Genomic DNA, 27,736 nt, shown 5'->3' with positions numbered 1-27,736 from the left:
TAACCTACCCTGCAACATATCCAAACAAGCTTCTGAAATTGTGGCTGTATTAAGCTGTATCACCCTGTACACAATGCTGAGAGGTGCTGTAATGTGCTCAGTATATACTTTCTGAAGTATTTTTGTGGTGAGGGTGGTGAAACTGGCACAGGCTGCCCAGAGAGGTGGTAGATGCCCCATGCCTGGAAACATCTAAAGGTCAGGTTGAATGGGGCCCTGAGCAGCCTGGTCTAGTTGAGGCTGTCCCTGTTCATTGAAGGCAGGCTGCGGACTATCTGCTTGTGAAACTATCTGCTGTTACAAAGATGAGAAATTTTATCTCAGATACACTAACTTAAAACATACTTCCCATTTCACAGAGGATAAAGAAACAGTAAGGATAGCGAAATGATGCAAAAATATGAAGAAGAAACACTTTGTCGGAATTGGGTGAATAAAAGCATTTTTACTGAAGAAAAATATATATATGAAAAACTTGAGTGAAATTATGTAGCATTATGAGTAAGATCCTTCAAAGTACAGCTGAGACTGAAATGTCTTTGAAAAGGCAACAAGTGCACACTCTCTTTACAGAAGCTGTTTACAGCTTCAATTTCACGAAATAGCCATGTTTTCTAAAATGCTCCTCTGAAATGCCTGATTAAAAAGGGCAGTGAACCATAGTATCCCATCAGCAGCAGTTTATCACATCTATAAATCCAATTTAGATCTCGTTATAACAGGAGTGTGAGACAATAAAGAACAGTGTAAGAGCAGTAAAAGGAGCTTGTAGATGACAATTGATACCATATATATTCCATAATACCAAAATGAAGATAAAAGTTTTAAATTAAATCAAACAGTTCTGTAAATGAGTAATAAACACATCTAAGATAGCACGTGTGCTCGTCTGTCCAGTTGCTTCCTGGAAGGAATGGAGTGACTTGAGACTGCAATTTACAGGATTTTCTGTAGAATGGAGTTGGCAACATCCAGGGATTCATCTTTCACCAAGACAATATCATAAGAGTCCATGTATTTTTCCAAAAGCTCATCTACCTAATTGCAGAAGGGATAAAGAGAGAGACCCCCTTAGTTACAGAATTAATATTGAAAGAGTTTTTGTCATTAAAATACTGCCCAATCTTTTCACCAAATTTTGGGAATAAGCCATGCAGATAATGTATCACTCCTACAAGTGAATTCTAGAGGAGGACAGAGTAGGAGTGGCCTGACCTAAAGTGCATTCTAGTATCTTACATATAGAGATACTGAAGGAAGAACTTCCTCTGGAAGGGCAGGGAGAAATATAAAACTGAAGTTTTCTCTCTCCTCAATGCAAATGGATATTCATTATAACTTATCAAATAATCAGTTGAGTGTCACTTAAAACCCCCAAAAAATAAAAAGAAAAGAGGAGAGACTGCCTGGATTTTTTATTTGCGAGATTATAATTTTTCTCAATTATCAACTGAGTACTGAAAGGAGGAAGAGCCACAGGAATTTAAGATAATTAATTTTTATAGCCTCTGATTTTTACTTCTCTAGGAAACACCTGTTTGGAAGTAGTTCTGTACAAAAATCAAAGCAATATATACTTGTGGCTCTGAGCTTATGGGTTAGAAAAAAATCCATGAAAAATGTTTGAAATTTCAACCCAAATATAGGTTAAACACTTGGTTTGATAGCTGAACTATATTATAACAAAACCGTTTCTAACTCCCAGTGTTTCATTCAAAGCCTACAAGGTTATGTAAGGCTACTTACTTTATCATTGAGATAGCCAATCTTAAGAATGTGCTCAACATTTGCTACTCCATCTGCCATACTCAAGTCTCCTTGAGAGTCACCCAGCAGTATGATATTGCTGTTGTCTTTCAGCTGTTTGAAGTACTCCGTGTTCTTCAAGGCACCATCATGTTTGTTATAAACGTGAATCAATTCTCCTTTAAATCCTTTTAATATTCCCTATTGAAAAAAAGCAACACTGAAGTTATTTCTGGTACCATTCAGGCAGAACAGAAACCAGAATGAAAGAGGTGATGTTACTGTTGAGCCAAGATTGAACTACATAATCTGTGATGATGAACAAGATAAATTAGTTTCCAGTAATGTCATGGCTGTGACAGCACAGCTAAGAGCAGGCAGACACTGATTCTGCCTGGAGTGTATGTATCTATCTCTATATCTATCTATCTTGTAGTGTGTATAAATAGCAACTAAATACCACAAACAGCGTGGTATTTATCAAACATATTTGATAAGAATGTGCTATCTCATACGTACATTTTCATCAAAATCCATGAAATTGGAAACCACTTTGACATTAGAATGGTAGACCCCAGCTTGGTGGATTACTTCCTCAAGGATGTCGCCAATCCCAGCAGAAAATATGAACACAGGAATATTATGTTCACTGAGCTTATCAAAGAAGTTCTCATACCCTTCTCTGCAACACAGAATGCAAATATAAATCAAGTCTCAAATAAAGAAAGCCAAGAAAAGTCTGAGTTTTCAGGAGACAATCACATCTTTGGAAAATAATTAATATTTCCTGAGGATGTTACTGCATTTCTTTTACTTCACCTTTTCTGGTAAGCAAGAACCATCAACCTAACATAAGACATGTTTGCAAGAAACTGCTGAAACAAGCTATTTAGTCTTGGTCTGTATAATTTTTCCTCCCAAAACACCTAATCATGTTTTGAAGGTTTAAAAACACTTCCCCCTTCCTAAGTACTCCAGAACAAGCAGGCACCTAGCAGAACTCACTCTACTTATTATCAGGCTGTGCATCTTCTTTCAATCTTCCTTGCTTAAATATGTGACTTTCTATAGGGTCATTACTATAAAACAAATTTTGTTTTTAAACCTGGAAAATGTTTATTGTTGCTCTCTCCAGAAATTTTTTTAGTATTTATGTCCTAGTATTTATATCCTATGTATAGTATTCCAGGAACAAGATAATATTATCTCCATATGCTTTCTCCATACAGACATAGATTGGCAGAATTTTATATTTAAAAAAAGTATTGTGAAAGTTATGGAAAGAGTTTTAGCTTGTGGATAAATATTCAATGAACATGGACTTAGGACTTCAAACAGGTAGAGACTGGGTGTTTGTCTGTTGTACAAAAATAAGGATACAGTCAGTGTTATAAACAAATACTTCCACAATTTAAGTTCTAACATCCTGTTTCAGTATCCCAAAATTTACAGGCAGTTTTAGAGGACTTTCAAAGAGATGCAAGCCACAACACATTCTGAACATGGATTTTGCTGTTTTTTAAAATTGCCTTCATCCATAGAGGAAGAACAATATTTAATACAACATATGAAACATGTCACCCAAGTGTTTCTCAAAGGAATTAAGTTAAACTTTACATTGCTCTTTAAAAAAAAAGGATCACCAGTGCAATTTAAAGAGGATGAAAGCCTACAGAAATTAAGCTGGTAGAGAAGGGACTAAAAAAAGTTCCAGATCTCTGCTTTATACAGTGAGATTATTGTTTACATTTAGATACGACACACCAATTAAATTGGGAGCATGGAGAGCTTAATGTGGTCCAATATTAAGGTGTCACATTCTCAGGAAAATGAGTGGGTTTTTTCAGCTTCCCTTTTCCTTTTTTTTCCTCTTACCAACAATCAGGAAGAATCTAAAGAAAATGCTCTGAAACAGATTGATATAATTCAAATCAAAAGGAACTTACTTTAGCATAACATCAGACTCCCTTACAATTTCTGCAAACTTGTCCTTCTGTAAGCCTTGTTCAATGAGTAGTGCATGGGATTTATGGTACCTAGAACATAAACAAAAACTGGGTTGAATGTTGCTTACTAAGGTTCACCTTTCATTAAATTTCTTGATGAAAAGCATCCTGTATAGTTAATTCTTGCTTATTCAGGTAAAGAGCAAAACAAAACTTTAATAGATTAATTCAGTTAATGTGATAGCTAAAAGCTAAGTACTGCCATTAATTTGCTTTTAAAAACTTACTAGATCTAATCTTAATACAATCTGAAAATAGGAGGTGTCTCTTACCATTCAACCATATATGGGTATTTCTCTTCAATGGTGAGAGCTGGATCAATTTCAATGGCATAATAGGTTTCTTTCAGCTGCAATAACTGAAGGGAAAAAAACCCATCAGATTTTATTTCATTGGTGTTTGGGCTAAGCTATCAAAATAACGTTGTCAGGGAATAATGACAGATGTCTGTATAACAAACCAAATGCTTGTAGGGTTTTTGTTTACCTTTTTCCGACATTCATCTGTGATGATCTTAGAGTTATCAATGATGTCTGGCAAAGGGGTGGAAAAAAAAAGCATTAAACAAGATGGTACATTTCATACCAGTATGCTTCCTCAGAACTCTTCTTACCAGCAACCAGCAAAAAGCACATTTTTCTTCATAAGTATAAAGATGCTCTTCCCTTCATCTCTGAATTACAAGGTCAGTTACAAGCTTTTGTATCTGTTTCTTGAGATTTAATTGTTTCTGAAATCATCCTGAGGCATCCTATATGATTTAGAGTTCCCACTTCTCCTTGTTTGTTCCAAAAGACTACAGCATAAGGATAAAATTGCCAAGAATTCTAAGGAGTTTACTATCTGGTCCTTGCAAGCGTCAGGACTATGATGGACTCTTGAAAAACAAAAGTCAACCATGCCATATCTGACCACTAACATCTGAGAGTTCAAAACTTAATGCTTTAATTGTGATTAATTTAAAGCATTTAATCACAATTAAAGAATTTAATCACAAATTAAGTCTGTGATTTAATTCACACTGATTTTGATTTTTATATATATATATATATATACATAGAAACACAAGCACTAGAATACTTTGTCAGTAGAACACAAAGATTAGGTAACAAGTCAATATAAAATTTCATTAGGAAATAAATTAAATAGAAAATTAAAATATAGGAAAAACTAAAAAGAGTGAACAAATCAATCTGTATTAAAAAAAAAAAGTACTCACTATGACAAGTTGGACATCTTTTTCCATTGTAGGAAAATCTACTTAATGTCATATCAAAATCTGTAATAATCTATTTAAGGAAAGAAAAAGCAAAACTGTCTTACAACATGGAGGAACAAAATAAAGAATGGCTAGAAATTCTGAATGATCAACAATAGCTGCAGCTGAGTAGCATGTGTGTCACAGAAGCCTCCCTATTCTATTGAGCCATTGTCACGGAAGCTAGCATATCCCAGAAGAGTAACGTTTTTTTCTAACAAAACTGTTTTTCTCATTCCTTTGGTGAGAGTATTTCCTGAAATTACTAAGCTTCTATGCTTATGTCATTTACTTAACTAGTGTTTGGCTGAATTACAGTTGAATCAACAAGGACTATTAAAAGCGTTAACATGTCTAGGTTTTGGAGATTTCTTAAGGTTGAATTCTATGACATATATATAGATTAAATATTATATATAGATTAAATATTTTGGCATAGAGTAACAATCCCACAGCTGCTTTTATTCCAAGCTGTTTACACCTTTACCTGAAGTTTGGCTGCTCCACCTTTGATGAGGCCACAAATAATCTCCTCTACTCTTGCTGGGTCCTTAATATGGACAGTCTTCTTCTGAAATTCTGGCATCTATGAAGAGTAAGAAAAAAGACCTAAATACACTTGCAGAAGAAAACTTACTAGCCAATAGCTGCTATCCATCAGATTGGAAGCTCTGCATCTATAAACAATTTCATGTGACATCAAGACATGGTCAGGACAGAAAGACAAGTAAAAAGAAACAGAAAATACTCTGTATATATTAATCAATGACTGCATGCTGTTCTGTTAGTTTACAACATCTGTTTTAATTTCCTTTCCTAATATCACATTATTCACTAAGTTGACACACAGAAAAGGTCATTATATTTGTAGGAAAAAGGGGAGATACATATTAACAGGACATATGGGATCATCTTGTGATTCAGATATGTCACTAGGAGATAGTAAATCTTACAACTAAATCTCTTTGCAATTAATATGCCCTTTAAGTATCATCAGAGATAAAGAACACATCCATTGTGTCCTTGAGAATGCTGAATGAATGTCAATTGAGTACTTCAATACAACAAGGCTATGCAGTAATCCCTCTTCCCTTACCAGTCCATCAATTGCTACCATTACCTATTTCACTGCACACGTTTGAAATAACACATTATATCACACTATATATACCTTTTCGATTGTATATTTCTTGAATGTTAAGATAAATGCTGAATTTGGTGTAAAACAACAGAAAAGCCCCCCAAACCCACAAAACTCCATTCTTCCCCAAACAATTCCCCAAGCCTTTGTTTACTCTTCAAACTGGCACAATGGCAAAAGAACTATTTATTTACAGAAATTTCCCAATGTAGCATGTGTTTATTTCCTTTATAATCATGTATGGACCCATTCTAAAAAAAAGGCATTGGACATTTGCAATCTGTCTAAACAGGTATTAATGATTAGTAAACTTTATTTTCTGTTTATAAAACTTCAAAGATGATAAATGTTAGGAATTACATTTTTAACATCTGATCCTTCAACCCTCCTTTCCTTGCAGCTAGTATGTAATCTTTGTTGCGCTAAGCTAATGAAAGAAAGAAAGCTGGGGGAGCAGTTTCTATTTCAGGACATTCTGGACCCAGAGTTCTTGTATCCCCAATTGTCAGTAAGTCATGCAGAACTCTTTCTTCCAGCTCTTGTTACTAGTAAGTCTTTTCTTCATTAGTAGCAGCCAACTTGCAGTTAATTGCAATTTGGTTATCACCTAAGAAAAAGGTATTTTAAAGTATGTAAACATATGTTTTTGTAAGGGAAAAGTCATGTGTGCCAGACATAAGAAGGATCCAGACATACAGTAAAGTATCAGCTCCAGTCTACTCTGTTCTCAGATGGGAGCAAAACACTGCAGCTACATCCTTATCAGATAAGCAGAGGCTCATCTAAGTCATTCTTCAGAGCCCCCACTCACACATTCCTCACTTTCCTCAACTACCTTTATGTTTAGAAAAGTTTGCTTAATGTCTAATCTTCCTTACTGTAATTTTAAGTCATTCAACTTGGAGAAAAGTGTTTTTTTCTCAGATGCTCACTGGATAAATTTTCCCCTTCTGCCTGAACATAAAACCCCAGTGTTCTTCAATCTTCTTTTGCAGAACACAATTTTCCAAATCTCTGATAATTCTTGATGTTGTCTTGGCCCACCCACTTGAACCATAGTTTTTCCAACACAGCATCCATGACTTTTGGTAAAACCTTTCTGCTCTGCCCTGACAAGGCCTTGGCTGAAGGGCTACTTTGGCCCTTGTCATCAGGTAGCATCTTTGTATGTACATAAAAATACATGCCCTGTGTTAGCAGTGATATGGTAAGAATGATTCAAATTCAGTTGGTAACCACCAAATATTTTTCAAAATTACTCCTAGAAAGAAACAGGTATTTGTGCAAAGTGTTAAATTTTAGCTTCAATCTTTCTGGATTGTATCCTTTCTTCCATGTCAGTGCTTCTATCTTTCCATATAACAAACAATTCTAATTCCCACTGTGCTTACTGCTACTTTCTGGCTGATATTCTCAAAGACACTGCTGAAAATAGAAATCTTTCTAGAACCCTAATAATGAGTCTCTGATAAATTTCCAAGTTTTTCTATCCATTGAAAAAGTTTCACCTATACCACAGTATCTTGTAAAAAATTATGTCCTGAACAGGGTATTCATTATTTCTTTGCTTTATAAATCTCATAAAGAAACAAACTGTATTAATTTCACTTTGATTAGAAGAATTAAGGTTTTCCTTTCTCATCCTTTGGAAAAGACATTTTCTGTACAAGTGGTATCTCCTACGCTAATATCCCTGAGTTCCTTGTGTTGTTGCAGTGCCTTGCACTTCTTTTAGCACAGCAAAGTCACAAAAAGTACATTAGAATTGACTTCCAGCTCTCAGCTACTTCCCAGGCAGTAGTAATTGAGAAAGCTAATGAGTGTTGACAAGAAATAGAATTCCTGAAAAAATCCATTAAAGAATTTACAAATCTTCTGAGATATACCTTTACAAAGCATTTCTTTATTCACAGTTAACAGCACATCTAGCTTCACAAAACAAAATATTAATAATGACTCTTTAAAGGTGCTTTATGGTATTTCTTTTGTATGTTATATGGTGCTGGTAAGCAAAAGTAAGCTTTCCACTTTTTTTCTGCATATACAATACTCCTTATCATGAAACACAAAGCACTTTAACTGGGTTTGGTATTTTTTTTACTGTAAATTGACTAATCTAATTCCTTTAACTTTCAGCAAATTATATATGTATTTTTAGATTTGGAATGCAAAAATTAAACAGTGAAATATAAATGTATGCTTTTCTAAGAAGCAGTTCAAGCATTATTTGGTTTACTTACATACTAAGCAACTGATTTCCTAATATAACTAATTTAAACAGATGTGGGGTAGATGGAGAGATCAGAGGAAGGGACTGGATGAGGAAAATTGGATTGTTTGGTACTGTTTTATTTCAGACTGAGCCCTTTTGTAAGTTTCTGAAACAACCTGAGGAAAAATCTTGGTAAACACTTTAGCAGATCATGTTAAACAAGATATTGCTTAAGATTTTAAGGATGACAAAGGTTTCCTGCTTTGATGTTGTAAACTTCTACTCAAGATTAGTTTGTAAGATTAATTTATTTCTAACATATTTTTCATTTTTGCACAAATTGGTTGAAGAGTATTTTAATTTAGGGGTGGGGGAAAGTCTTCTGCAGCAAGTATAATGCAGACATTTTCAGTCTCACAGGCACTTTCAGAAGAAAAAGCGGGTCTACATTATAGATGTGACATCTGACAATGCCTCAGACAAATACGGTTAGATAAAATAGCCACTTTTCCCATCACTAGTTCCTTGTATTAATATTTGCAACTGAACATTAAGTAGCAATTCTTTTATTTTGTCTTTATCATTACTAGAGTAGAAGTAAATGAAACTCTCTAAGGAATGGTAAATGAAATTGAAACTGCAGCCACCAATTTTCTGGCAAACTGTCTCCTCCAATGTTTTACACTTCTGCCCAGTTTAGCTGTTGTTCATTGTTGCATATTTGCCATTCTTTGCAGTTGAAAGAGAAAAGCAGATTCTAGCTGGAAGGAACTGATAAGACAGATGAAAGAACAAAGGGTGAAAAGTTCAGTCAATTTGATAAAATTTGTGTTTCTATTTACTGTTTAAGAAAAATCTAACAATCAACTCATAAACCTCCCAAAATTCTGATGGACCAGTTGATTGGGAGCACAGATAGAGAATCAGCCAACCAAAAAATCTCCACAGCACTTAACCAAGTCAAAAAAGTTTTTAGAACTAGGAGATTCTATATACAGAACTATACAGAATTACATGAGCAAAGGAAAAAATAATCCATTGTGACATGTGAAAGTATATAATATGAAATCACTTAAGTGCCCCTATTTATTCTGTCATATTATAAAAGTGTGAGAAGAGTTCTGCTGTCTTACCAAGAGCATCTATATGCTACTGAATAGCTCAGAGGCTGCAGTGTTTTAAAACACATGTGTGACAAGTCCCAAAGGTAATTTGTGGTTGGCATGTACACTGGCCACAAATACATTTCAGTTTCTAGTCTGAGATTTTTAAGGAGCCTTTGAGAGAAGAAAGAACAAAACTGAAAAAGATTATTTTAAAGGTTGAGCTTAGTTGGATTTTGAAAAGGAAAAAAAATTATCTGCTTGTTTGTGATAGCAGGCAACTGAAATAAGGATGTAGGAAATAATTTTGTAGCTAAGAACGTTATGGTCATACCTTAAGGAACGAACAGTAATGGATTCACGCAGGTTTGGAAATCCCCAGTCCTACAAACCACAGAATGGGTCATTTACAACAAGGATAGTTCTGAGAATTACAAGTCTATTTAGTACATGAGACATGCATCTGTGTAGCTGGGTTAAATAAAGGGAAGTATTTGCCATAAAGACCATACTGAATTCTAGTTTTGAAATGAAGTTTTTTATATACAACTGGATAACAGAAGTGCAAATAGAGCTGCTTTTACTTATCCAGATGTCGCTTAGTACATAAATGGTCTTCTTACTATGTGAGGCAGCGTGTATCTAAGTGCATGCTGTGTCAATTTGATTATAAAACTGGAGCTGGTGATAAGACCTGTCATTCATTTTAGTGATCTAAGTGAATGACATAGTAGGCATTTCCAATTAGGTATTAAAAGAAAATTAATAGCTGATTGAGTCCACAAGGAGTAATGTCATGTTTTGGAGCTAGGATTATACTGAATTTTTCAATCTACTGAGAGTTGGAGGTAGAGCAGTTACTTTCCTTCCCCTATCCAGCAAACAAGTCCCAATGATTAACACAAAAATTAAAAAATGTCAGATAAAAAAACTCATATAAAGGACAACTGAATGACCTTTTGTTTTCACTGTCAGTAATTTTAAGTAGGGAAGGATGAGTTGATGAATTACTTGCTATCTTAAATACATAAGAGATATGGCTCATTTCACAATCAACTCTAAACACAGAGCCTGAAATATTACTAGTAATAACTCAAACTTTAGGAGTTTGTCATCATAAGTTTGCTAAGTAATGCTTGGACAAAGGATGTAAAAAACTGGTGCAGAGTATTTTTATCCTGATATCCTGTAAGCGTACACTAGTTAGCAAATACCAAGTTTTCTTATTTTATAAAGACTCATCTTGTATAGAAGTCTCCCAAAACCCAAATCATTGCTAAGAAAATCCACCTTGGATTATAGGTGGACAAAATTTTATGAGAACTTCTCTATAAATCTCAATGATTGTCAGAGTACTTTGTTAGATGTCAGTAATTCTGAATCACAGTAAGAACTGTTCTCACACTTGTAAATGTATTAAAAATATTCCACAAAATTTCAGATCACCATAATGCCATAAAAGGGATAGGGCAATAAATAAGATCTAAATACAGATCTAGCTGTAATGGTATTGAAGTATGTGAATTTCAAGTATAACACAATTTTTATTTTCCTACTTTTTAGGTAAACCTGCCTTAGACTAAAGTAGATTTCAAATCTGTTATCTTTTGATAGAGAAAAAACACAAGGGTGAATGGCAGGGAGATAGAACTATCAGTGTTATTTCTGAGCAAGGCAAATGTATATCAAAGTGATAAACTGGATGGGGGCAAATTATTTGTAGATTTTATTCTAATCTATGGTGACAGCCTCCAGGTAAGAAAGTATAAACCAAGACTAAATGACATTTATTTTGGGAACTGCAGATGCCCAATTCCAAGGTCTTAGACTAGCTATCACATATATTAACTTATGGACACGTGCCAAAAAAGGCAGGGCCTGGCAGCAGTGACAGCTGCGAAATTTCATACCCAGAAGCTACAGAAAACTGGTTTGGGTGTTCTTGGTGGAAGAAAGTAACAGTTTGGTGAAAATTTAAAGAAATGGGGCACACTCTTTAATTTACATGTTATTTTCTGTTTCCCCCCCCTACCCCCATTATCACAAAACATTACTTGCTCTAGAAAACAAAGCTTACAAAAAGCTTCTGAAAAGCATGCAAGCTTCTCCATGTAACTTCTGCTACTTGCAACACTTGAGTTGCAAGAAATGGGGAGGCATACCAAAATCCACAGAATGACACTGTGGGAATATTTTCCTCCATATGTTTATGCTCATATATGTATAAAGCAAGACTGCCTATAATTCAGACAATTTGAATTCTGGCCCAAGAGTGCAACAGATGTCTCTCTTAGTTGTTAGTAGGCTTATTTTTAGACAGGAACATCAAAGGGTACTGGACATGAGCGTAATCACATCAGTCACTCCATTAATTGCAGGTAGTCAGGAGAACTTCACTAGTTTTCAGGCAGTCTGCTAGCATAGTCTGAGCTCAGGACAGAGACTCACTAATATAGAATTCCCAAAACCAGATTACATTTTATATTCAGATGATGTAAGCTCAAATATGGTAAGAAATCCTTAGTAACTAGTAATTACCAAATTACTATTTTAGTAGTTCTGCCAAGAAATAGCTTTAGGACTATTTAGGTAAAAATTAGTTATTATGGAAATGAAACAACAGAACACTAAGTATCTTCACAGTTGCTTGATAACATGCTGTAAAACTAGATACCCAGCACAGGTTATATGAAGTAACTGAACATGGGTTCACTGCCTAAACTATTTTAAGACATGGAATAGGATGCACACTAAAAATATTTTTTCCTGGTTTACTTTATTTATTTACATTTTTTTATACTTAATGTGCTGGGTTCTGATTCTTAATTTGGAAAAAAAACCCTTACAAAAATCTGGAGAGAGCGCTTTCACAGAAAACACAACAGCGTTTCCTCTTGTGTTTTTAAAGGAGAGTACCTGTGCGTTGAGCTTAGGGCACTCCTGATTCTTCTGTCCTTGATTTTGTCCTACTGCAACAGCATAGGTGGCAAGCAGAGTCCAGAGATGCAGGGCTTGCATGCAGGCTGCCAACAAAAACCAACCAAATCCTTTTAAGAATTGGTCTGCTATATTATGTGATCTTTCTATTCCTGCTGTATAAAGACAATATGCATGGTACACAGTGACATCAATGTGAAAATACCAACACTTCAGGACAATCTGATATATACTTAAAAGCAGAGGAACATTTAAGTTGAATTAACCTATTCAATGAAAACCACTAAGTACACTTATTCCTTTGATGCTGTTGCTCATTCTGTGCTATCAAATATTAATCTAAAAACACAGTTTTTTTAGGTTTTTTCACATTCACAATTAACAACTCTAAATAAGCCCTAAGCTCCTAACTTTGGCTTAAAAACACAGGCAAGAAGTACAAGAGTCAATACTGCTGACAGAAGCTGCTCACACTTACCAGAGGGTTTTGCAGGAGCAGCTGCAGAAGCAAAAGAAAATTCCTCTTGCTTGAGACACACTAATATAGCAGCATAGGGTGCAGTTGAGGGCGTTTCCAAATACAGCCTGACTAATCCCCGTGCAAAACCTCAGGGTCCTGTGACGCACGTCAGCAATGCACAGCAGTTTGTTATGCTCAGCAGTACAGCCCAACAGGCTTACAGATCATCAGCTGGTTCACCAACAACAAAACCTTCGACCTTCACTGAATGAACAGTTTTCATGGATGCAGCAGGCAAATTTGGGCAGCTCTAACAGAGGAAGGCACTTGTTTTTCAAAGCAGAAGTTTACTACTTTGTTACTTTTTAGCCCTTCTACAAAATCTTTCCAAGTATTTTAGGATTTCCTGTCACATAGTGCCACAAATTTCTTAGAGCTTCATTGACATGGTTTCATTAATATTTACTAGGTAGCACACATTTATTCATGTAAAAGGAGCAAATGAATTAATCATTGTTTTGGCAGAAATTATCTGTGTGATTCTGAAACAGGAAATCAAGGAGCCTTGTTTGTTACGATTTTTGAGAGACAAGGCCACTCCACATAGTTTTAAAAGTTTGTCATTAGACATGCTGCCTGATCAAAGACCATAACTAGATGACATAAAATGGATTAAAAAATATTTATTAGAGTGAGGGGATGAAGGAACTATTGTCTAATTGTATTTTACAGTCTGAAGTTGTGTAAATGCTTGTAAGTGCCATGCAAAACTAACTATTGCTATAGCAGCAGTGCAAGCTTCTCTATATTAGCCCCCAACTCATGTTCAACCTCAGGTTTATGATTCCCTTTTTCAAGATGCCTGGACTAACCACCAACATCAGGCCAATTCATACATGGCCACCAATGTGACCAGTGCAATTGTCAGAGCTGAAGTGAGGGCAGATCACAAATGTAGCATGTACAACACATGTAACGCTATAAAAAACCCCACAATAGCAGGGTTCAAGAAATCCATTAGTTATGAAAATTTCCTTCAAAGGAGGATATGCCTTCTACATTAAAAAAGCCCCAATAGACTTTCTGAATGGTACAGTAGATCTGTGTGTTTTGTGTCTACATTCCAGTTGTAGGCTACTATAGTTGTCTATAGTAGTCTATCAGGATTCAGTGTATCTGACCTACATGTGTACTTTCGTTTTTTTTTCAGAGGTGTTCTCTGTTTTGAGCCAACAAAACAACAGAAGCGAATACTTTAGCTAATATAAAACATGCAACTTAAAACAACACTTATCCTCTTAGAATTGTCCAAGATCACCTTAAATGTACATATTAAGGTCTGCTATATTCTGAAGCAGCAAAAGAGTTTGAAAAATATGTTCAAAATATAACATAATTCTTGCAAAGACTGTATACAGTAAATTGAACTAACCTGGCATAGTTATTGCCAGGATTCATAGCTACCACTAAACTACATGTTATAGCATTTGTAGCAGGCAACATTCAGAGAATTTTATGCTTCATAGTATTTTAATATAGGCTTTTTAATATAGGCTTTTAATTAATATTTTTATAATGATGTTGTTTGTTGTTTAGCACAGTGTCTTGAAGAAATAGGGATTATTTGCACAACAAAAACCTGCAGCTTGTGTCCCTGCTAGATTTCCCATGGTAAAAAAATCTTATGAATAAATGAAGTAAAACACGCTTGCTAGATGAATCATGCAATTCAGGTAAGACATCACTTGATACAGTTTGTGAAGAACCTGCCTTTGAGCTTTTATGTATTTCAAAGGTGATAATGGTACTGATACATAAATGAGTCTTGTGAACCTCATAGCTGAGGCTGGGATTTGGTGTGTCAGCAAGCCGGCCTGTTGCTATTCTGATACTTCTCAGCTGTGATTCAATGAGAAAATTAACTCCAGAGCTGTCAAAAATCAAAAGAAAGTTAGTTTCCCTTTCAGAAGGCTGGGGAAACAAAAACAAGGTGGTTTTAAAAAAAAATGTTTTATTATTTTTTTAATATTAGAAAAAAAAGACTTACAAAAATTACGTTCAACACTTATAGACTGCTTTTTTGTATACCAAACTAGTTGGAAAGCATTCTAAATGAACAATTAGAGTTTTACTGAAAGCCCTAGAAAATGCTGTGAGCAAAATTTCTGTAAACATTAATAGAGCCAACACCTAATTCTTAGAAAAACATCTACTCTATCTTTATCAACAGTGTACTTTCACTTTAATGAAAATGCTGCACATGAAACTTCTCATATACAAAAGAAGACTGTCTTTGTAACTCCAATAAATCTTTGTGTACAACACTTTAATTACAACAGCTCCACAGAACCACATTCTATTACTGCTGATTTGAGTCTGTTGAGCATTTCTTTACAGTATTTAATGTCTGGTAAAAGAGGACTTAAAGTGAACATTGTTTTTTTAAAGAGGGAGAAATAAACTCCAGCATGACATTTCTATTCTTGAAATATGGAAGGTCATTTATATATATTTTAAGAACCATGAACTGTAGAGGCATCATTATTTCAACAGTTAGATTCTATTTTAACATTTTCTCTTTGGCTGAGGGCCATATCTTGACTACAGAATAGTCTATGCAGAAAAAAAGAGAGAGAGAAAAAACCCCAACACTGAAAACACTAGATAATTTATAATTTATATAAGACTGGGAAAGGATTCAACTTTCTATGTTTGTGTGTTAGGTGAATGTGGTTTGTAGAGGATGATCTCGAATATGACGCACTGCAAGTTTTAAAAAGCAAAGAAAAGCTGGTTCTACCAGTCCTTCCACTCCTGTGACCTAAGTTGCATCCCTTTGTGGTAAGAATTAGCACAGGTATATTGCCTAAGCAAGTAAACTGTGCTTTTTCTTTAACTAATAAATCGAATACTTCAACTAAACTGACATAAACATTTAAAGATCAAGAAGATCTTAAAGACCATAGCTTTTTAGAATATTTTCTACAAAATTTAGAGGTGATTGTATCCTGTCTGCAGTGTAAACATTAGCTAGTGTCTTTTCATGAGCTTATTAGCTTTTATTCCTTTTTAGTGACCTTACCACTACTGAACAACTTTTGAATATATCCCCATATATTTAGTATGTCGCTCGACTTTACTTAAGCAATACCTTGCTTTATTGAAGGAATCAGTTTTAAAAATTAAAGAACTGCATTTGTTGTCTAATTTGCCTTTGTAATAAGTTTACTTAGTCCATATTTTCCAGAACAGCCTGCTTGATATAACCTCATGAGACAGGGAAAGGTAACCGAACCTTGGTACTCAAGTACCAAGACCAAGCAGAAGAAAGGAATCAATACAACCCCACTGTACACAAACACTGTTATTAATGCTCTAGTGAACTGAGTTAATGAGCAGCATAATGGTTCCAGGAATAGCTTTTAGTATTTGTGACAATTACGAGGAAGGGAAGATCAATGGTCAGTTTGATGAGGTTAGGGTACATAAAAATTTAGAAGGTTGCCTTGCAATATTTTTTGAATACCATTTATCTTTGCAGTACAGGATCAGTGTAAAAACCCATTCTAGCCATATTTACAGTTGGTACAATGCAATACAGAACTATGATTTGTATATGAAAGTGTGTCTGTCAGAGATCACTTGTGAGGAGTGTAAGCAATTCTAAAATGAAAGAGCTTGAACAGGACTTGTTATGAAAAAGTGCTAAGAACACATTAAAGATTGAATCCAACAAATCCAGAGATGACGCATGAGAAGAATGTGAGGATCTTAACCTGAATGGTATTACAAGACATATTCAACAACTTTTTAAATAGAGATTTTCTTGATCTGATCAGAGATCCAGCTTTCTTTATAGTTCATGAGAAAACCGGTGATCATCTAATAGTCTGACCATTTATGGCTTTACCAAACACGAAGCTAAATGTCAACACACACACACTAGAACAACTCCTTAAGCATTTCTTCTTCTTATGTTTAGTACATTTTTCTGATGAGAAAACAAAAGCTATTGCAGCATCATTGTCCCTTATGCAGCTTCTTCTTGTGCTTACAAAATCATTCTAAAATAAAAGATTTTTGCTGGTGATTGATCAACAGACATTTTGAATCTTACAAGAAGATGAAGAACTAATAGTAACTAGCATCTACATTTCCAGTACTTCATGTGATTCTGTCAATTATTAGTTTGGGCAAGAATTTAGTCTGAGAGAATACAGGAGGTACAAAACATACAGAACAGTTCTGTACAGTTCTGCTGGGGTGAATGAATACAGCTCAGGACATGCATTTTTAAATCTGATTGTACGTTAGGGGAATCACCTCATCTCTGCTTAGTTCCCATTCCCTCACTGTGAAAGAATTAACTTTTATAACTGGCCAGCTAAAAGAAAAGGTATGTATTATTTAGTTATCAGTCAGTATCTGGAAATGATGAAGAGATCTTCGCTCATTTCTAATGAGTATCTTGGAAATACTACACCTACCTAGCCAAATTTAAACTGATGAGGTTTTTTATCTTCTTTTTTTCTCTCCTGCCCTTGTAAAATAAAAGGAAGAATATAAAAATATTCTAAATGTAAACAAGTTCAGATCAATACAATTTATTGCATTACACTTAACTTTTAAAAATAGCTTCTAAAGCACCAGGATTGAAAGAAGAACTCAAGGTTGTGACATCCTTTCATTGCTCAGCAGAAGAAAACAAAAGTGTTTTTCTTGGCCTTCATACATACATTTCACTGATGCCTATTCTTATCAGGGCTTTCTGAATAAAATCATTATAAATCCATTATGAACTTAGAGTTTAAATACCAAAAGCAATTCTGGTTTCTTTACCTTACAAGGAATAGACTAGAATTAGAAAATGCCCTGAGAAGGGCAATAAGAATGAGGCACGAGAAAAGTCATGCAATGAACAATTGAATATTCCTAGAACTCCTTAACATGGAAATTACAGGGTGGCTTAGAAAGGGTTAATAGGATCACTATCTCTTCCAGTATAAGAGGTAGAGGTCATCAACTAAAATTAAGAGGAAGCAGGCTCAAAACAAAGGAGTCAGCTACAATTCACACATTTAGGTAAAGCTATAAAATGTGAAATTTCTTTTTTGTTGATACTGTGAATTTACACAGCCTTAGAATGGTACTGGGTAATAACATGGAAAAAAGCTCATCCTAAATTACAGACACTGTCTCTTAAATACAAGCTGCTGGAATAGAGAAATAATTTTAGCAAAAACATTCATGACAAATCGCCCCTTTCCTATGCCATTGTGATTCTATCAGTATGAGCTAAGACTTTTCAAGGAAGGCAACTCATCACTCCCTGTTTGTAACATTTAATGACAGGGAGAATAATTTGCTTTTCATGATAATGTTTCAGTTTGATCACAAGTGCCTTTGTTTTAGCTCCATCCTTCTTTCTTGCCAGTTCTTCTTCTCAGAACACAGATATAGAAAATTCACTTCTGAAAACTAAGAATTTTTTTATTTGAGTGGTACTCTTATTTTACTTTAATACTTATATGGAGTATGTTGGAATCTGACACCTAAAAGATCCATTTCCCTCTCACATTTTACAGAACCTAATGCTTTCTTAAAGAATGCTTACAGGTGAGGCTGCTAGTACAATCTTTCTTCAAAATACCTAGGCAAACAGTGTAGAATTCTAAGAACTGACAGTATGTAAATATACTGGTACATTAACAAACTCTTAATTTTTAATTAGCTATCAGGCATGCAAAAGTTCACCTTACATAATAACGTAATTTTGATGAGCTATACTATTTTTCCATTCGCATGTATACCTTCTATAATAAATATCCTGTATATATCTACATGGGCATGCATTGAAATAACTTAAAGAAATGCTTGTTTCCCTAGAAGCTTCCCATGTAACACTATCTAGAATGGAATTTGCATTAAGGTCAAGGCTCAGACTGAAGCAGTTGCTGCTAATTTTCTTTTCTTATCTGCTTCTAAGAAAAAAAAATCTGCTTAGAATTTTTTTCTCTAAACCTAAGAATGCTATATCTAGATCAAATAAACTCTGACCCTTGAATAGTGGAGTTGTGGGACTCAGTTTGAAAGCAAAGTCAGCAGGACAAAGTTTAATCTACAATATATTACCAGACACTACATGTAAGAATGAAGTGCTAATATAATATCCAATTAAATTACACATTGAGACGACTGAAGTTTTAACTATTAGGTTCTCTTTGATTACAAACCATTTCTTAAAGTTCTTGACAAAAAAAATCCATTAAATATAAAGTTGAAATACAGCTATGAAACACTCCTTTAAAAGGTAACAGGCAGAAGCATCATGACTTGAGGCATAAAGGATTGTTTATATTCCATGTCTCATTGTTTTATGGGTGTTTCTCACTGCTGGATCCATTCTAAGATGTACCTGAATGCCTTATTTATTGTATCTCTGTGTACTTGCCTTCTGGAAGTGTTTAGAACCAACAAGTAATAATATTACCACTACTATCCTTTGCACTCTACTATTGCTGAAGTACCGACACTGCTACTGCTTTATGCTAATTCCTACCCTTTAGTTTCACATACAATTTTTTTCCTGGGATCATGCAGACCAACTGCAAAGGCAGATGCAAGTTTTGTGATAAAAGCTGCTGAGTGAAAAAAATCACCTTTTTGGTCTGATAATTAGTAAAAAGAGAGAAAGCTTTAAGGGAACAAGATTAATGGAACATTTCAGTGGTATTCATTCTGTCAGATTAAGGTGGAGCAAAACAACTCCTAGGTAAAAAAAATTAAACCATGAATAATCTTGGATTATTTCAGTGATCCAATTTGCAGAGCAGACAATCAAATCTTTATATAAGAGTGCAGGAAGGAAATGACAGTTAGTGAATGGGAAACAAGTAAGAACAAGCACATTTGAACAGGAATTTTCTTGGTGGCAAACCCAGCTCAGGAAGTCTGAAAGTCTCTATTCAGACACTTAATGAATCTTCAGTGTCCAAGTCTGGGCTTTGCCCCAGCCCTCAAAAAATAAAATAAAATAAAAAATTAAATAAACTGACTGAGATATATGAAAGTAAAAACCACATTTCCTTCTAGCAATAGGTATTATTGCTGTAATTCAGAGAAATTGTATTTAAAATTATTTTAGTAATTATTTTCTGAGGTGAGTGCAATTCTCTATTCTTTTGAGGCGTTAGTGAATGAAAACAATACATACATATTTACATATACATACATATATATATTTATATATAATATAGAAGTATTAAATACTTTTAGTATTTAAACATGGTGTCTTCTTTGACCTGTGGGCTGCAATCTTAAACATATGCTCACTTGTACTGAAAAATGTCTTCTCTTTTTTTTTTTTTTGCATTCATATAAAGAACTCTTGATGATTAGCCAAATTAAAAATAATCTGTGGACTTTTAATGGATTTTTTTAAATGGATTTTTTTTTTCTTGAACCATCAGAAGCTCCACACAAATAAGTTATGAAAGAGTCAACAAACAAAGCAGCCACAGATTTCAATTTAAATGGCACACTGCCCATCAAGCTGCTGCATGATAGATATTGCACTAAAATTTTGCCTACTGTAATCATAAGTTCTCTGATGTTTTACAGCAGCTGGCCCCTGGTGATTTATGACTTTTGAATGGGAGAAAGAGACTGACATCCAGCAACTGCTCAAGATAAGAGCTGTATGAAGACTGTGCCCCAGGAAGAAGCAGCTGCTGTGGATCAAGTGCTGCACAGTGCTGTGACTGCAAGAAGGCTAGTTAGACTTCATGCCCTAACTTTTATTTCACACACCCTCCATGACAATTTAAATGACTCTCTTGTCCAGTCTTATCTGGCCTTCTATCCCTGTGCAGTGGTTAGGATGGGAAGCCAGGAAGAATGAGGTGTTCCTGCCTCTCAGGTGTGCTTAGCCTAATTTCAGTGCTGAGCACTTGGCAGGCAGCAGGGACGTGGCTACTGCTGTGGGCCCGGTGCAGCAGGAGCAGTTCAGCTGGACATGTCTGACCTCAGCGGGGCAGTGGCCAAGAAAAGTCATTGCTGTGGGCCAGCATTCCCTGAAGGGACAGGTTCCTTCCCAAGCAGTTTCAGACGCGGCTTGCGCCAGCGCCACCTGCTGCAGCTCAAGCAGCACAAATTTTCCTTCGTGAAAATTAATTACTCTCTGACAAATGCACCGAAACACAGCACTAAAAGGTAACAGCCTGCTTCTCTTCTAGTGTTTCTCCTTAAGCTCTCTCCAGTAACAACCCTTCGTAGGAGGTGAAGAGTACACTGTAGTTTACTTGCACAAAATACACATGTGTGTATGCACATGTGGAGTGAAGAGTGATGGCTGATGGCTTGAAGACTACTACTGCAAAGAATACAGAAAAGAATACATATTTTGCACGTATGATATGATTCATGCAATCAAAAATAAAAGGTAAAAGGCAGCTGTGGTGGGTTTTATGTTTGTTTGTTTTTTTTAAAGAAAGAACTTGAAAAGTTCAGGCATTCTGCAAGTTTCCAGTCCAGATTTACACAAATTGTGATGTTTTTACATTTACAGGTACATTGCTATTGAATTCACCGCTAGTATTCTCCTACTTATAAATGCATGAATCCATACCCTAGGTGTCTTCAACACTTATATTGACCAGTTTAGATACTTTTAATAAAAGCTGGTATTTCTTGTTAACTCAAGACTGAATGGTATGATTGGAATGCTATGCAACTTTAATTCATAATATGAAGAGACTTGCAATGATATGTGTATTCAGACTAAAAAATCCCTTATTACTGCTTATATTGTTTGACAGTTAAAGGTAACAGGTTTAAGACTTGCAGTATTTGGTATTGGTTTTAATCTGTAAAAGAGTTTAATAGAACAGATGTCATTATAGCTCACCTGGTAAAAACAAGTTATCACAAACAGGAGAAAAATCACTTAAAAATAAGACTTAACACATACCAAGTATTTATTAAAAGGTAAATATATTTCAAAGCAGAATGAGTAAATGAAAGATTGCTTTTCTTCTTGGAGAAAGACTTTATATGAAAGTTAAAAGAAACCAGCTAACCAGCTCTTCTGAGCCTATACATACAATCTATATTCTATCCTGACATGTCTCCGCTGACTACTTGGAACTCACTTTTCAGGTATAGATCATCAGTATGATTTTGATAAGTGTTGTAACTGGCATAAATGAGTTCTAAAGAAACTAATGCAGAATTTTAGCTTAATTAATCTTCCCATACCCATCCCTTGTAAGAATGTAGGTTTCAAGACCTCCTGAATTAAAAAAAAAACACCACAGGCAGCAGCAATTTTAGAAAATTAAAACCTTCTTCTGAAAGGATTGGCTTACTATACTAAATGAAGTAAAATATTAGTATGTACATAATTTTGAAAGTGAGAGCAGAAAACAATGGAATTCCGTCAATTTTTATTCTCCTGGGATATAATATATATAAATTTTAAATATTTCCAACTGAATTATTTTACAGTGAGAATGAAAACTGTTATTTGTATCCAAGCTGTATCAATAGGCATTGTCCTTAGGGTTTTTCCTCCCCCGTGAAAACTTGCTTTACAAGCCACATGTTAAGTGACTTGCATGATGCACAGTGGCTTACATTAGGCAGCCTGATATCATGCATTACTTAGGTGGCATATGTTATGAGTATCTCTGCAAACAGCATGTGGGCAAAACAACCTTGTTTTAGTAATTGGTGTCTACCACTATCAGCTGATTTTTCTGCTGAGGAATACAGTCTAAACAAAATCCAAGTTTTATAGCAATAGTTATATAGCATCTTAAGTACTCATGTCAAATTTAACTTGGTTTTAAAATGTTAACAGTAAAGCAAAAATTATTTGAATACTGTAGTAACATAAGGGCTCTCATTCACATGTCAATAGGTAGCAGTGTCTCAACAGTTCTTTCACTTTTCACTAGTTAGGTTTATAAATCACAGCACCATTCTTTTCGAATTATATTACTCCCAAATGGATCATATCACTGCATGGCTCTTGAGTGCATCCAGAAAGTGACCATGTCCTGTAAAAGCATCATAAGAGGGAGTCCATCTTCCTTCCATTCCCCTTTCAGTGATTCCAGTTTACTCAGAATCTAACCCTTCTTTAGTTTTGAATAGTCAAAAGTACATATGAAGGAGTCGCAAATACCAATCACTTGGATTCCTGAATATGTATGTTACACACTACATGCTCCTCTGCTTTTTACTGTGCTGGGAGATTAATGTCTGTGCTGCCAGAGTAATGCCACAGTTACTATAACAACTAGTTACCAGCAACAAGACAAGAATAAAGAAGTGATGTGTGATTGCTGCCAGTTGTATCTTTATCTGTGGCACAAATGCTCTTATGCCCTATGAAACAAGAACATAGTCTCACCAGAGACTGCCAGGTAAAACAAAATAATAATAATTTAAAAAATACATCTCCCCCCCAATGCCTCTAACAGTCATGCTTACAGAATATGTTCCTGTATTTCTTAGGCAAGTAGATAAATAGCAGTTATCTTGCTTTTTATTAATTTCCTTATTTCCCTCCAGGTACAATCTAATACTGCAAAAATCCATGCATTTCTTTCCTTCTTTAACACAACAAAAAGTGCACTGTCCGGAGACAGTTGAGTGGTTGAAATGTTTCCTGTAAACTGAGAAACTGCTTTGAACTTGATTTTAATTTGCTGTTGCTGAACTTTCATACAAAGTCTCTTTTTCATGTAATTACATCTCTCAGTTCAGGGGCAGATTGGAGAAATAGACAAATGTAACCACATATTTGCCCAGTTTTCTGGAAAACAAACCTGAGAGAGGAAGTCTCAGTTTAAGGTATTCTGCTATTCTGCTTTCAACCAGCCGTATTATGTTTCTGATTCTAAAGAGAAAAACAAACAAACAAACCAAAAAACCCACAAAAAACCCCAGAAAAAACAATAAAAAGCTCCAAAACCAAATAGTGAGGAACAAGCTGCTGAAAAAAACCCTAAGATTTAAATAACTTTGTTTATGAAACAGACAACAAAAAATACTGTTACTCCTCTAAGAAGTTTTTCTTATGTTAACTCCACATTTTAATTAATTTGGGAAACTGCTTATAGGTGAATGTTTTTGAAAGATTTAGACAATGTTTTTTTGCTCTAGTTTGTCAACACCTGTTTTCTGCTGAGCTGATAAAAGGCTCAGTGAAGAGTAATCAAAAATTTGAGTCTATTGTCAGTACAACTATTTGCTGTATAGGAATCCACAACTTAATTGCAAACTTGTCTGTGGCTTGAAAAATCCAAAAGACTGAATGCTACTATAAAGTTTAATCTCTTTCTAAAATATCCTGAAACATTTTCTAAAAAGTTACTCTGAAAATCTAATTAATTGAAAACCATCCCTTTAAATTATAAATAGCAACCTTGTGGCTAACTTTTGCTTTCACCTGACTGTGGAAACATATATACAGTTTCACAGAATGTGGCTGTGCAAATAATAACAGAAGGCTTGGAGAGATGGTTGTTTCTTACCACACAGAGTGAAACTTCATGTGATGATTACTGTTAATGACTCTGTTACTTCAGAAGTGGAGTTGAAGTAACTCTGTCTTACATTCATGGGTGCCTAAGGGAAACACCCTGTCCGCAAATTACACACCCTGGATGAAGAGACAATATTAACATTTTAGTTATAAATTTAAACCTGTTTCATCAAATAAGATGAAAACATTTTAAGGTGTCTCCATAAAGCTTAGATTTCTGTAACAGGCTAATTGGTGTGCTTAAGGAATTCATCTACTGAAATGCAAGCTAGATATTTCAGAATCACTTAATTTCATTATTCAGCAAGGAAAGAGGGTTACCCTTTCCCCACAGTGCTTGAGAGCCCCTTCCATTTTTCTTCACAATAAACAGTCTTGGCATTATAATCTTTGATATTAACTTGTCTTATAGATGGTCTATTTGATTTGTAAAGTCCCTGTCTTCTTAGCACTTAAAGACAGCTGTATTTTTTTTTTTACTTATACTTGGGTTTTATATTCATCTAATTTTATTTTGACTAAGAAAAAAAAATCGCTGTAGTTAATTATAATGAAGTAATATTTCATTCACATAACTAAGGTGTAAACAGGCCTGCTCCCTACTGTTTTTGATAAAAGTTATACATCAAGGTAATTCTGAGCCTAACGTGGATATAAAACTAAAATGTAATGTTCCCCAAAGAAAATCTGAACCAAAAAAAATCTGCTGAAAATACAAGAATGATCCCACAATTTTAATCTAACACTGAAGATCAGCCTGGTATTGGAAGAAAATACATTTCAATAAGGCAGTATTGTTCCTTACCATCATCCTAAATTACACTAAGTTACAGACTGGAAAACAGCACCTTCTCCTCCACAGCTCAAACAAAAGTCTCTCTTGTCATAAAATAAAACTGATACAGTGTCTTGTAAGTGACAAACATTGAACCAAATCTGCACTGGTGGATAAAAGAAGGTTCTTCAGAATGCAGCATATTCAAGTAAAACACATGTACATATTTTTGTCCATACTTGACAAACTCAACTGCTTGATATGAAGTTCACATCACTATTTCACTTACTTCAAAGAAATTTCACAGCCTGAATACATGCGTCCACTGAAAATACTACCTAAGAAAGAAGACTTGCACCTCTAGAACTAAGGATGTTTGCTAACTGGGGAACCTTTAACCTGAATATCAGCTGAAATGCTCACTCACTGAATGTGAATGTGTTGCATCCAATTGATAAAATGTTTCTGCATAAGAAATTGGACATGCTTTCAACAAGTTTAATTTTTCCCTTGCAATTTAAAGCCGAGAAAAGCTCTAACCATAAAAGTGGAATTTTGGAAATATCTACTTAGGATCATAGGTTTGTGTCTAAGAACATAGCTCTGAAAATGTTATCTGAAGTACACACTTAAGAAAATCACTTACCAGTAATCGGTTTAGCATTGGCATAATGATTTTTTTTCCCTCACCAAAGGCAAAATCCTGGCAAAGTTCAAGTCTTCTCAGTCAAAACACCACTTAAAGATTGTACAGAAAGTTAATATAAATACATTTCAGCAGTTATTAGGTACTTTGTGAACTACAGCTCAAATCAGGTATGAACACAAGTTAGTAAAACTATTGGATTTGCCTTTTGAGCACTCATATGATCAAGCTTATGGGTGCTGTTATTTTATTGTCCACATAACTCACGTGTAAGTTCTGGTATTATAGTATTAAAAACAAACAAACAAACAAAAAAACACCACTAAAATTTATAATTAACCGTATTATGCCACTGTTGGTTTTCAAATGAGTTTTGTAAAATCCTACTATAGAGTCCAAAGCCTTTTCACAGAAATAGATCTAAAACCTCTCTAAAGTAGCAATCCAAACTTTCTGCTCTCCCACAAGCTGTTGGAAGTGGGCTTGGAGAAACTAAAGAGCAAGGCAACCCCCTCCAAATTGTCAGATGACATGACTGATGACTAGAAACAGTATTTTTTTCAACAGTAAGCGATGTCTCTACAAGTAGCAAAAACTCAAAGTAGAATTCCTCTTTGGACCCACGTTATCACAAATTGCACTGCTTGAATTCCACTGGCAAGCATGGCAATACGTGGCCAAATGAGTACTTAGGCAGCTTGCAATTTACATACAGGAATCCTAGCTCTTACTAAAATCTGTTTCCATGTGTAATTATAAAAATTCATCACAGCTTTCAGTAAAATTCAACACGAGAGATCACAAAATATCTATTAGCTAGCATCAAGTGCCTTGACGATTTCAGTTCAGTTCTTTGGCATGGCGGTGTGCAAATTACAAAATTTGAAGGACTTCCACATAATTAGCACTTGGTCCAAACTAGGATTTTTTACGACCCAGTTATTTATAAGTAGATATTTAAAAAACTTCCTAAACAACTTTAACAAGGGCAGCAAGAGGCAGCGAGCTCCATCTTCCTTTTATAGTAACCGTGAACAGACTGTGCTTCCCAGTTTCAACAGATGGTTGAACACGTGTGTGTGCGCGTCCATTTCTCTTTTAAACAAATTGCAAGCAGGGTTGTAAATTACCACCAAGAGCCACGGGTACGTATGTGTCCTACAGGTGCATATGGGCCGGACAGGACAGGGCAGGACGGCGCAGACCCTTTCCACACGCACCTTTTCAGTGCTAGTGGTTCACGCTGAGCTGGAACAGCTGCTCCTGCCTCCAGCGCCTGTCCTTACAGAAATTCCAAACTGAGCTCAAGGTCCCCTCTCTGCCCCTCCAGATATTCCCTCGGGATATCCGCCTGGCTCCGCGGGGGCGGCCTTGGGGAGCCGCCGGCCGCAGGAGAAGGACAAGGAGAAGGGCGTGCGTCCGGGGACCGAGGGACACTCGGCCTCTTACCACGTACCATCTCGATGATCTTGGTCTTCTTACCCGTCTTCTTCTTCATGGTGAAGATATACTGCGCCAGCACCACCCCGCCCACCAGCGCGCAAACGCTGGCGCTCGCCACAGCTCCCATCTTGGCCACGGCGGTCCTATCCATGGTAGCAGTTCCCGGGGAGCCGGGAGTAGCTGCCGGGAAGCGCGGCTGCGCCCTCGGTGTGGGCGAAGGAGCTGGATCCCGGCGGGTCCTCCCTGGCCGACCGCCGGGTCGGCAACGACGGCGCCGCACGCGCCCCGCCGACCCGGCCCCTGGCTGGCCGTACCACGCCACAGGGGAAAGGGGAAGGGAAAGGGTGGACGCGCGGGTGGATCTGGGCGCCTCAAGAGCAAGAGGTTTCCTTGGAGGGTTAGTAAAAGAAACAGCACAAGCCACCGAATGCTTAGGGTTGGTTTTTTTGTTTTCTTTT

General features: G+C 35.7%; 1 protein-coding gene across 5 annotated transcripts; it reads right to left on the bottom strand.

The window, feature by feature from the left end:
• Window positions 1-119: 119 nt before the first annotated feature.
• NT5C3A (5'-nucleotidase, cytosolic IIIA) lies at window positions 120-27,617 on the bottom strand. Of its 5 annotated transcripts, none has more exons than XM_056482935.1 (10): window positions 27,318-27,587; window positions 12,383-12,489; window positions 5,498-5,596; window positions 4,972-5,041; window positions 4,239-4,285; window positions 4,025-4,110; window positions 3,693-3,782; window positions 2,266-2,428; window positions 1,747-1,947; window positions 120-1,038 (listed from the first exon to the last, which is right to left on the bottom strand). In XM_056482935.1, exons 1-10 carry the CDS (start codon window positions 27,427-27,429, stop codon window positions 937-939), a joined length of 1,077 nt encoding a protein of 358 aa, XP_056338910.1. In that variant the 5' UTR covers window positions 27,430-27,587; the 3' UTR covers window positions 120-936. The 5 variants fall into 5 exon arrangements, with proteins under 5 accessions (XP_056338910.1, XP_056338913.1, XP_056338912.1 ...); XM_056482938.1 differs by having other exon boundaries at window positions 27,292-27,381; XM_056482937.1 differs by lacking the exon at window positions 27,318-27,587 and adding an exon at window positions 12,882-13,639.
• Between the last annotated feature and the right edge of the window lie 119 nt (window positions 27,618-27,736).

Source organism: Oenanthe melanoleuca, chromosome 2 (genome assembly GCF_029582105.1).
Source record: "Oenanthe melanoleuca isolate GR-GAL-2019-014 chromosome 2, OMel1.0, whole genome shotgun sequence".
NCBI lineage: Eukaryota > Metazoa > Chordata > Aves > Passeriformes > Muscicapidae > Oenanthe > Oenanthe melanoleuca.
This window is presented reverse-complemented; position numbering and strand designations above follow the sequence as displayed.

Bases quoted from the DNA above. Each gene is read 5' to 3' on its own strand.
- NT5C3A (XM_056482935.1), bottom strand. From the start codon at position 27,429: ATGGATAGGACCGCCGTGGCCAAGATGGGAGCTGTGGCGAGCGCCAGC. The intron at 12,490-27,317 runs GTAAGAAGACCA...TTTTGTTGGCAG, and splicing joins CACCATGAAGAAGAAGACGG to CCTGCATGCAAGCCCTGCAT. The intron at 3,783-4,024 runs GTAAGAGACACC...TTTATGTTCTAG, and splicing joins TACCCATATATGGTTGAATG to GTACCATAAATCCCATGCAC.